This window comes from Emys orbicularis, chromosome 2 (genome assembly GCF_028017835.1).
Source record: "Emys orbicularis isolate rEmyOrb1 chromosome 2, rEmyOrb1.hap1, whole genome shotgun sequence".
In the NCBI taxonomy this organism is placed as follows: domain Eukaryota; kingdom Metazoa; phylum Chordata; order Testudines; family Emydidae; genus Emys; species Emys orbicularis.
In genome coordinates this window covers 22,870,059-22,882,325 of record NC_088684.1, presented here as the reverse complement: position 1 = coordinate 22,882,325, position 12,267 = coordinate 22,870,059, and the positions used below count along the sequence as shown (strand labels likewise).

Sequence of the window (12,267 nt, the reverse complement as noted above, 5' to 3'; positions counted from 1 at the left end):
AAAATAAAAGAACAGCAACTTTCAACTTGCTTTAGGCCAGAAACTGCTGCTGGAAGGGTAGTCATAGTCATAGGATTTTAAAAGGATTTTCATAGTAGTAGGATTTTAAAAATTGTAAATTTAATGATTTCAGATATTTAAATCTGAAATATCATGTTGTTGTAACTGTAGGAGTCCTGACCCAAAAGTGGGATTTGGGGGGGGTCGCAAGATTATTGTAGGGGGGTTGCAGTATTACCACCCTACTTCTGCGCTACTGCTGGTGACGGTGCTGCCTTCAGAGCTGAGTGACCAGAGAGCTGTGGCTGCTGGCCAGGAGCCCAACTCTGATGGCAGTGCTGCCGCCAGCACCAGCACAGAAGTAAGGATGGCATGGTATGATATTGCCACCTTTACTTCTATGCTGCTGCCTTCAGAGCTGGGCCCCGGGCCAGCAGCCACCACTCTCCGGACACCCAGCTCTGAAGGCACTGCAGAAGTAAGGGTGGCAATACTGTAACCCCCCTACAATAACCTTGCGACCCCCACCTCTGCGGCCCTCTTTTGAGTCAGGACCCCAGTTTGAGAAACGCTGGTCTCCCCCGTGAAATCTATCTAGTATAGGATAAAAGTACACAAAAGACCAGATTTCACAGGGGAGACCAGGTTTCACAGTCCGTGACGCGATTTTCACGACCGTGAATTTGGTAGGGCCCTACTTACTGCTATATTATTCTGACATTTCTGAAGTTCAAATGTAATATTTCTTTTTATTATAAGGCAACTAGCCTGAAAATTATTCTATTTTTTTTCCTTTTTCGTATTAATTCTTTCAGGTTTTCTTTCTTCCACTAAGCAACACCATCCTCAGCTGTTTCAAAGATAATTCTGTCTTTGCATGGGAATGTGATACTCTTCAATGTAAATACCAGTTGCCAACTCCAATAGAAGGCTCTATGTTGCATTATAAAGTCTTTGCCGTTACCAGGTAAATTGCTACTTAAATACTCAGAAAATATTACAAAATTCTTAGCAGATAACACAGATTTTTCTCTCCTTTTTCTAAAATGTTTTGCACAAGTGTTGAGCTGTAGTTTTTCACCTCTAAACTAGATACCAAAGTTATTTTTAACAGAAGTCAAAATGTTAGTCTGAGATTTTTTCCCCCCCTCAAAAAAGTATTTAGGTTTTCATACAGAAAAGAAAAGCAGACTAATCACTCTCTCCAACAATCTCTGTGCAGGGCTGCACAGTCCAATAAAGGTGAGGAGTTAACAGAAAACACTTTTGGTACCAGCTCTAAGTGTATTCAGTACAAAGAAGAAAAATGAACTCAGAAGTGCATGAGTCAATCATGTCCGCTTCAGGCCATCTCAATTTGCATGCCAGCAAAGAAAAGATATTGCAGCCAAAATTACTTATGAAGATAAGCAATTACAGCAATATTGCCATTGCTGAGAATAGTGAGGTAGCTGGAGCAGTGATCCAAACTTACTACTATTAATAGGAAGTCTTTTATAAAACATTTTAAAAAGATGCACAACAGTAATATTCCATTGATAACACTTGTTTGGTTTTAGTTTGTACTAAATGAGTTAATGTTTCCCCATCCTTATCCAGCAACTTACTTAAGCTATTTTATAAACCCATAAAGGATATCACTCTCTGCCCCTTGATCATGTTATTTTGTCTGAACAATCAAAGATTTTTAACTGAAGATGAATCAAAGCCCACAACTTTGGAATCTCAACTTCCCCAAAGTTCTTTAGTGATCAGTGGTAGCATTTTGAACCCATCTATAGATTGCACTGTTCCTTGCTGAGAACAGCAGCACCACTTTGTACTGCAAACCCATGACCACTGGGAAAAAAAGATCTCTCTTTTAATTTACACTGAAAATGAAGTTTATAAATATCCACTACAAAACCTGCTTTTTATTTCATTTGAGAGCTGTTTCAACATTATATGCTTGCAACACAATACAACAGAAATTATGATCTTCAGCAGTGATGATTTGTGAGCATGGAAGATAATATGTGGCCCTACAATTGTAACTAGCAGTAGATTAGGGTATGTCTACACCCAGCCGCTAGTTCGGCGTCTGGGAATCGAAGTTCTGGGTTCGACTTATCGCGTCTTGTCTGGACGCGATAAGTCGAACCAGGAAGTGATCGCCGTCGACTGCGGTACTCCAGCTAGACGAGAGGAGTACCGCGGCGTCGACGGGGGAACCGCGGCGTCGACGGGGGAGCCTGCCTGCCGCGTGTGGACTGAGGTAAGTTCGAACTAAGGTACTTCGAACTTCAGCTACGTTATTCACGTAGCTGAAGTTGCGTACCTTAGTTCGAATTGGGGGGTAAGTGTAGACCAAGCCTTAGATTGGTCTGATACAAACTTAGTCCTGTTTCTGATGCAGAGATGGCCGGGTGCTAGTAACAGGAGGAAAATCGAATCATCTTCACTTGTGGTGTCTGGAGTCAAAACAGCTGTTAAGAATAATCCAGATGCCTACAAAAGTACGAGCTGTTCGCCATCTGGAATTCCTTCCTGATAGTTTTGATGGTGGTTCTAATCAGGTCAGTTGTATAGGAAGTTTAAGAACAAAATCACGTGGTTTCTTAACTGAAATCACATACTTTCTGAGATTTGCTTTTCTTATTCAATCTATACTATATGCAGGAAAGTTACTACATTAAATATTTGCTCTATTGCTGCTTCAATTTTTTTTATTTCAGAATTTTGATTTCATTCTTTTCTTTTCTGTTTTGCATTAGGACTAATTTATAGAAGTCTCCTTTGTTTCTAGGTTCTTGGAGTGCTAAGTCAAGATAATATTATGAGATTTATCAATATACAGACGTGCAAACATCTGTTTGACATTGGGAATCATGAGGAGGGAATCAGCACAGCAGCTATTAGCCCAAATGGACGGTACATTGCATCAGTAATGCAAAATGGTAGCCTCAACATATACAGTGTCCAGGCTTTAACGCAGGAAGTAAATAAGGTAGAGTTATAAGTAAAGTAAATCACAAAAACAGCATTAAGATACCAATAAAAGTCAGTCTCACCCACCCAAAAATTCAGTACTGAAAATACAATTTGTCCTTGTGTCATTGACTCTCATACGTTGTAGCTATGTAATATAGAATGCAAGATAAACAACATAGGGATTATAGACCTCATTTTGTGGTTACTCCAGTCTGTTAGGCAAATTTTGTTTTAAAAATATTTAATCATGTTCTATCTTCCAGTTTTTCTGTTCTTCTCACAGCAATTTAGGCTGTGCACACCTTTTTATCAGCTTGGCTTTGATCATACAGTTTTTTGTCCATTTCCTTCTTGGAAATACTGTACCATGCAACAGATATTGCTTTATCTGCAGACACAAATGAGCTTTGTAATGCTGTATTTGTCAAGAAGTATTCCCAGTTTATTCATCAGGTCTTGGAAGCCATGATTATAAAACAATCATATAGCTAGTCCCTTATGTAAATAATACATATTATAAAGACAAGGTTTTTATTTTACTATGAAAATAACTTCTGTAGGGAGACATGGAGGGGGGGAGACACTTTTCTAAATCCAGAATTCTATATATCATAAATCATCACACACTAAAAGTAAGCATATAAGGTTTACTGTGTAATAAGGAGTTGAGCACAGGCCTTCAAGTCAGGTGACCTGATTTCCATTCCCAACTTAAATGCTGAGTTTGTGTAGGACTTTTGGGCAATTTACTTAACTGCTTTGTTACTCATTTTTCCTCATATTTAACATGGAAATATTACACATTCTACACGGGTCTTGTGAGAATTAGCTAATGTTTGTATAGCACTCTGAAGTGCAAAGTAGTATAGTAACATTCAAGTTCACACTGAAGTAATTTATTTTAAACACAGAACAATACTTGTATGTTAGTCAAACCACATACTAGTGTGCATCCTTGTACATCTAATTCAGAAGATACATTGTTTCTGGTTGAGTCAACATTTGAAAATCACGATTTAGAACCTACATAAATTTGCTTGTAACATTCCTCGTTAAGTGTGTTTAACTTTCATTCACTTATCACATCTTTTTGGATTTTGGTTTTGGTTTACACTGTGTGTCTCATCAAGTCATGTTTTATAACACAAACGTCTTTCAACATGTATAATCTAAAGTGTGCTCATTATAAAGGTGGGTATTGTAAAATGTTCTTTCTTACAGTGTCATAAGATGTTAATTGTATCATTCTTATTTGATGCTAGCCACCACCACCCTTGGTTAAAGTAGTTGAAGATTTGTCAAAAGGCAAGTTGGGAGCAAGTAAACTTACAATGAGAGTAACGTCAGAGAGGCCTTGGAAATCGAGAGGAAGTAAAACTCAAACCAGAGTGCTAAAACCACAAGTGAACACTTCACTTGAAAATAAAGAGGTGAGAGCAAATTGTAAATACTGTAAATGTTTCTCTTCTCTATCTGTAGCATTTGATTTTCATTGCCAAAGCAACTCTCCATTGACTATTTCCCCAACAATTTACTTTTCTACATCCAAATGTTTGCTAAATCTTTAATCTGGCCAATGTACTGTTTGCACCTGTTACCTTCCTTACATATCTTTGCTGTAGAGCTTTGTTATTCTAATTTGTTAACTTTACTTCTAAACTGTTTCCCAAGGCTTTCACTTGGTTTATGGTTATCTATATATTTCATGATTGTTACTCTCTGATACCACTGTTTATTTTCTTCATCCAATTACCTTGCTAATTCTCCTCAATTCTTATCTTAAATGACATGTATCCTCCTTACAATAATATTAATTACAGCAAAAGGCATTCATTGCTGATTTTTTTATTTATATGTAAGCTTAAAACTTATGGTTATATCCTGACTTTACTGGTAAATTAATCATATATATTTTTAGTCATTTAGGGCAGTGGCTCTCAATCTTTCCAGACTACTGGACCCCTTTCAGGAGTCTGATTTGTCTTGCGTACCCCCAAGTTTCACCTCACTTAAAAACTACTTGCTTACAAAATCAGACATAAAAATTAAAAAGTGTCACAGCACACTATTACTGACAAATTGCTTACGTTCTCATTTTTACCATATAATTATAAAATAAATCAATTGGAATATAAATATTGGATTTACATTTTAGTATATAGAGCAGTATACACAAGTCATTGTCTATATGAAATTTTAGTTTGAACTGACTTTGCTAGTGCTTTTTGTGTAGCCTGTTGTAAAACTAGGCAAATACCTACATGAGTTGATGTACCCCCCTGAAAGACCTTTGTGGACCCCCCAGGGGTAGACATATCCCTGGTTGAGAACCACTGATTTAGGGTCTGATCCAACTCCCACTGAAATCAGTGGGAGTCTTTCCATTGAGTTCTCTAGGTATTGAATCAAGCATTTAATTTATTTTGCTGCAAAATGCCTAGAATACTGTGGCAGGTACTACTATAAATAAAATTATTGCTATAGTAGGTGTTACTAGTGGCTGATATACTTAAGATTGAATTCCGATTTCCATTAGGGGACTGGATTAGATGACCTCTCAAAGTCCCTTCCAGTCCTATGGTTATAGCCTCTCTCTTTCATTTGCTTATAATTTTCTCAAAACATGATTTTGTACTAAAATTTTCAGTGCTTTTTCTCAACCCAAAGTGATATTTTTTAAAGTCTTAGCAGAGTAGGTTCTATCATTTTAAAAATGAACTTGATTATAAGTACTTCCCCATATGGTCTGACTAGAAATTTTACACTTAGATATACAAACCGTTGAAGCTAGAAACCTATATTTGGTTTGAGCCTTAGGGAAACTTAAATTAAAAAAAAAAAAGGTCAAGATTAACGGAAATTGATTCAGTATTTTTTAAAGTAATCAATGCTTTCAAGTAATAGTACTTCACATTTCCTGGCACCTTTGATTTGAAGATCTCAAACCACTTAAACAAGTAAGCTTCAGAGCCCCCCTGTTTCCCTGGGATATGTGACTGTTCACCAATGGGTTTACTGACATACAAAGAGGTCAAACTTATACAGGGAGGATCCATTTTCATTAGGTATGTTGTGATTTTTTGTTTATCGTAGTGCCTAAAGATTGGTATAGGGCAGTTACTCAACAAATCTAAATAAATACATTACTTGCCAAAAGCCACATGGTGAATCAGTGGCAGAGCTGGGATTAGAAGTCAGGGTCCTGACACCCAGACCTGGGTTCTGACCATTATAAATACACATTTAAAAAACAAAACCACATGACCCCTCCATGTCCACTAACTCAATGAATCAGAAATAGAGATTATAGGGACAAAAACACTATTTCAAATTACTGTTTGTTTCCTATTTTGTAGAACGAGTTGCCAGATGGATTAAACAAGAAACGTCTACAAGCCTTACTGAAAGGATTTGGAGAATATCCAGCAAAATACAGGTGGGTGTGGGTGTGTACGTGCATGCAAATTTAAAATCTCTTTTGCTGTACTGATTTAACAAAGGGAATTTTCTTTGCTAAATCTACGTTTTACTTGCAGGATGTTTGTTTGGCGTGCCTTACTACAACTTCCTGAAAACCACTTAGCATTTAGTAGCCTAATAGATAAAGGTATCCATTCTGCATTTGTGCACCTAAAGGATGAATACCCCATGAAAAGTAGGAAACTGTTGAGAGTCTTACAAAGGTAAATTTATGTGTACGTTCATTGATGTTAAACCATCTGACTGGGACAATCTCTGGGGAAGGTTGGTTTATTTTGCAAAATTTAAGCCCCACATAAAGTAGTACCTTCTTATTACACCAAAGTTGTTCTTATTTAGCAGTTTTCTGGTTGGTATGTTTTATGACTATAGATGCTTTCAGTTTATAAAATATTTTCTGTTACTTCTATGAGAGAGTTAATTGTCCCCTAATCTTCTGCCTAGTTGTTCATAGAATGCCACAGTGTTTCTTGCTATACTTCAGTGCTGTTTAAAATCATAAGCTTCAGATGCCTTATCACATTTTTGTGCTGTGATAACCAAGCATGATTCTCTTCCTCTGTACAGATATTTTCTAAGTACTTGTTTGTCTTCGTATACAGGACCTTATCTGCTTTAGCTCACTGGTCTGCTATCTTTGGTGAGACACCATACATACCTCTGCTAGCATTCCCATTTGTAAAATTATTCCAGAACAACCAGCTGATCTGCTTTGAAGTTGTTGCTACTGTAATAGGTAAGCAAGGATTTTTACCACACACTTAACTTATTTAGTTTCCCCAAATTTGCCTTGCTTGAAATAAAGTGGTGTGCATGGATTCTCTTATAGGTCACTGAGGAGTTTATGTACTGTTTTAAAATGTATAAAAGGCATCCACCAGGAAGTATGATAAAATGTAGCTGTTGCAAAAAAAATAAATCATAGCTAACAAACACAATTTAACTTCCTTATATTGACTTTTAACAGGCATCTTTATCAATTTATCTTATCAGTATCTTTTAAGTCTAATCAGTAAAAGAACACTTGTCCAATACAATTTTGTTGTCGTGTTAATCTTTTAAATTCTGGCTTGAGACCTGGCGTGACCGTAGTCAAAAGAAATACCTCTGTCTCAGTTTAAAATATTTATTGTACTAAGCTGGAGTTATCACTTGAGTAGGACAGCTAGCATTTAGTAGCTTGGTTTCTGAAGAAAAATAGTAAATTTAAAGTATCTTGCACTGAAATTAGTCATTGCAGCTGCTGCAAAGTGCACACATAGCATAGAGTTACCTTGCATAAAAACCTATTTTGCAAAATACATAGTTTGGTTGCAAAATAAGTATCCAGATTTGGTCCTAACAGGTTAAAAATATTTTGATGCTCAGTGACCCAGCCATAAGAGCCCATTACAATGGGATTAAAAAGAGCATCTTTGAATTAAGAATATAAGAATGACCATACTGGGTCAGACCAATGGTCCATCTACCCCAGTATCCTTTATTCTGACAGTGGCTAGTGCCAGATGCTGCAGAGGGAATGAACAGAACATGCAATTTTGAGTGATCCATCCCCTGTCATCTAGTCCCAACTTGTGGCAGTTGGAGCTTTAGGGACACCTGGGCATGAGGTTGCATCCCTGACCATCTTGGCTAATAGCCATTGATTGACCTGTCCTCCATGAACTCATCTAATTCTTTTTGGAACCATGTTATACTTTTGGCCGTCACAACATTCCATGACAGCGAGTTCCATAGGTTGACCATGCGTTGTGTGAAGAAGTAAATATATACATTTAATAACAGACATATGTGTAATAGAGATATTAACAGATATTATAAAACTAAACCTCTGTTTAGTGGGTCTGCAGATTATAGAACATTGAATTTGTAAGTACTGTAATGTAAGTATCTGAGTCAAAGTGGAAGGAACATCATTTGAAAAGTAAGATGATTTCAGTAGTGTGCCATCCCTCAGTGTCAGAGGGATTAAGCTACAAGTGGTTTGTTTTATTCCTTTTGTAGTTAATTGGTGTCAACACTGGTTTGAGTATTTTCCTAATCCTCCAGTCAATGTCCTTAGTATGGTGGAAAATATCTTGGCACATCATGACAAGGAATTGCTTCAACATTTAATAAACTGCAATGTGACTTCACAGGTAAAACTCCAACCTAGCTTCCTAGTTTATATATAACTGTTCATAAATGGCAGTGTTCAAATGCCTCATTTTAGTTTAAACCTTTATTTGCTCATTAAATGAATTCAGAGTAAAATGTGTACTTATAGGAGTATAAAGAACATATGATCATTTGCCTGCAGCTTATCCTGTTGCATTACATCATGTGTCTCCTTATACATGCTTTAGTAGGACTTAAAGTTGCCCTTTCTTGCGATCATATAGATTCAGAAATCTATCAGGGAAAATTATAAATCAATTTTTTATATAATTTTATCTTGGTTTTTAAAATACACACAACTGTGGTGACTGAATTCAGTAAACAGGTACAGTAACATAAAACCAAATATTCAATTAAGCTAAAATATACAGTTAATTTATATATTACTAATTATTTAGTTACTAAGAATAATTCTAATTTGAAAAATCATACATCTGTCTTTGAGTAAATGAAAGGAAAGAAAGTAAGAATGAGAGAGGTAAGAAATATATTTATGTAAACTACATCTAGTTCATCAGCTGCATATGGTGGGGACCTTATTATGTATCTTTTGGTATAGTTCCAATGTGCTATGTATTTACAAATAGATAAAATCTCAACATCAGATAGGAAAGGTCCCCCTACACATTCAGATTTGTCTTCCTTTGTAATATTTCTATGATGGGAACTGAGAAGCTCTACTAATGGATTATTTTATTAATTTTCCCAATTAATTTAGCTATATGCCTGGCCTCTTCTAGAAACATTGTTCTCTGAGGTTCTAACAAGAGAAGAATGGCTGAAAGTGTTTGATAATATCTTTTCCAACCATCCTTCATACTTTCTCATGATGGTTGCTGCCTATATCATATGTTCCAGAGCTCCTTTGCTTCACTGTAATCAAACAGAGGACTTTGAGGTAAACACCTTACTATGTAAGTCAGAGCCTTGCTACCTATATTAGGTAGGTTCAGAAAAGTTTCGTGTATAATATTTATTTTTAGAGAGCTTAAAAAGAAAAGTTACAGTTGAATGTTAGTTATACTGTGCCTGTTTGAGCAATGTCCTCTAGTATCTGATATATTCACTGTGAAATGAATAAAATATTAATCAATTTACTGCACTTGGTTGTATGGGCAGAGAGGAGTATAAAGAAACTTAAGACCTTGCAGAAATTCTTTTGTTGCCAAGGAAAATGTTTTTTAAATATGGAAAATTCATTACCCATTAAACTACTCTTTGTTTTCTGGTTCTCTTTCTGGACTCAGGATTGACATCTGTATGTTAGGACAATATAAAGTGGTTCTGGCATTTTGATGCTTCATTATTTTGCCTTCTAAAATGCAAGCACAGTGAGGCAGTCTTGGTTGATTTCCCCTCAACTAAAATGAAAATATTTTATTGTACTTCTAAGTTATGGAGAGCATTGGGGAAAGAAAAGCATTCTTTATATGGAAAAATCTCCATTTGCAAATATTAGGGCCTAATTTTGCAGACGCACATGTGAGTAATCGATTACTCATCTGGGTAAAATTATTCTCATGTGTATTGCAGAATTGAGGCCATAACTCATGAGCAGAGTTGAAAGCACTTCTAATCCTTCTCTCACTCAGTATGGCAAAAAGATATTTACATACGGGAGAGAGGGCAGACTAACATTCCTAGCATTTGGAGTAAAGGGAGTGAAGCAGAGGTAGTTCTTTCAGGATTTAGTGGTTTGGGTTAAGTCAATTGAGCCATTATTTATTTATGTATTATATTAACTAGTGGTGCCAGGATGACAACATTTTCTTTTAATCAGCTTTTAGCATACAGAATTAACTAATACGTTTACATACCTATTGGGAAAGCATAGTAACTTGTTCAACTTTTTGTAGGATTTAAAATGAAAACTTTTTCTTACAGTATTTCTTCCATCATCGGAACAATCTGGATATTAATGTTGTGATTAAAGAAGCCTATCATCTTATGGAAGCTACCCCAGCAGATATCCATCCACAACGTATGCTTGATGACTTCATACCACTCACAAAGGGCCAGTACCCAGTATTTAATAAATACCCCAGGTTTATTGTGGATTATCAGACTCAGGAGCGAGAGAGGATCAGACAGGATGAAATAGAATACTTACGAGAAAGGTATTCATGGGAGAATAGAAGGAAACCTTAAAATTGGGAGAGGGGGTAGATATCTATTGGATTTACTGGAAAAATAGAGCGATGAGGGTTGCCAACTTTCTAATCGCACAAAACCGAACACCTTTGCCCTGCCCCGAGGCCCCACCCCTTCTCCGAGGCCCCCACCCCTCGCTGACTCCATCTCCCTTCCCTCCGTCGCTTGCTCTCTCCCACCTTCACTCACTCATTTTCACGGGGCTGGGGCAGGGGGTTGGGATGCGGGTTGGGGTAAGGGCTCTGGGGTGGGGCCAGAAATGAGGGGTTGCGTGGGCGGGTGAAGGCTCTGGCTGGCGGGGGTGGGCTCTGGGGTTGGGCTAGGGATGAGGGGTTTGCGGTGCAGGAGGGGGCTTAGGGCTGGGGCATGGGGTTGGGCTGTAGGAGGGGGTGTGGGCTCCGTGAGGGAGTTTGGGTGTGGGACAGGGCTCATGGCTGGGGCAGAGGGTTGGGGTGAGGGAGGGGGTGAGGGGTGCAGGATCCAGGTAGCGCTTACCTCAGGTGGCTCCCAGGAAGGAGCTGGCATGTCCCTCTGGCTCCTTGGTGGAGGTGTGGCCACACGGCTCTGCATGCTGCCCTCTCCCACAGGCACTGCCTCCGGAGCTCCCAGTGGCTGCAGTTCCCAGAGCAGGAGCAACGCACGGAGGCCCCGTGGCCGCCTAGGAGCCGGGGAGACATGCCGGCCAGTTCCCGGTAGCCGCGCAGAGCTGGGCATATAGCCTGCCAGCCGCATGTAAACCAAACTTTTAATGGCCCAGTCATCACTGGGCAATTTGAGCACAGACATAGATTTTATAATAATTTTGATTAATACTTTTCCAATATATGACCAGCAGTTTTTACTACCTGAATAATTTCTTGAAATCTATTTTGGTTTCTATGGTAATATATAAAAATATTTTATGCAGACAATTAGTTCATGAAATAGAAGCTAAAGCAGTACAGCGAAAAGTAGAAGATGAGGCCTGGTATCGGAAGCAAGAGCTGCTTCGTGAGGCTGAAGAACAGAGGAGAAAAATTCTGCTGCAAGAAGAGGAAAAACTGGCAGATCAAAGACAGAGGTATTAGTAGTAGTATGAACCATGGCTACAGCACCCTGCTATTAAATCTTTTATCACAAGTAGGGACAGAGATGGCCACTATTTTGTTCAAATTGTAATATGCGGAAGCAGTGCGGTCTAGTGGGTAGGGCATTGGACTGGGAATCAGGCAATCGGGATTCTGTTCCTGACGCTGCCATTGACCTGCTGTGTGACGTTGGGCAAGTCACATATGTCTCCAGTCCCACTTTTTCTCTTCCCAAACAACTTTCGTACCTGCCTCTTTAGACTATCTTTCACTATATGTTTGTGCAGTGGAGCTTCAATTTCAGTTGTTGCCTTTAGCTGCTACTGTGATAGAAGTTATTTATATTAATGAGGGTGCATATTCTCAAATTTCTATTGGCGATAAGAGTTTTTCTTTTAATTACCTACCAAGTCCTAATTTATAATGTAGAAAGAGTCTATAA

General features: G+C 38.0%; 1 protein-coding gene across 1 annotated transcript in view; it reads left to right on the top strand.

Annotated features, from left to right (window-relative positions):
- Window positions 1–12,267, top strand: part of TBC1D31 (TBC1 domain family member 31) — a 43,714-nt gene that overhangs the window by 8,822 nt on the left and 22,625 nt on the right. Inside the window, exons 5-15 of the mRNA XM_065398795.1 lie at window positions 816–967; window positions 2,396–2,555; window positions 2,786–2,986; window positions 4,233–4,400; window positions 6,327–6,406; window positions 6,507–6,653; window positions 7,053–7,186; window positions 8,455–8,588; window positions 9,326–9,505; window positions 10,492–10,724; window positions 11,666–11,818. Coding sequence (XP_065254867.1) covers window positions 816–967; window positions 2,396–2,555; window positions 2,786–2,986; window positions 4,233–4,400; window positions 6,327–6,406; window positions 6,507–6,653; window positions 7,053–7,186; window positions 8,455–8,588; window positions 9,326–9,505; window positions 10,492–10,724; window positions 11,666–11,818 — 1,742 coding nt within the window. The remainder of the gene's footprint in view (window positions 1–815; window positions 968–2,395; window positions 2,556–2,785; window positions 2,987–4,232; window positions 4,401–6,326; window positions 6,407–6,506; window positions 6,654–7,052; window positions 7,187–8,454; window positions 8,589–9,325; window positions 9,506–10,491; window positions 10,725–11,665; window positions 11,819–12,267) is intronic.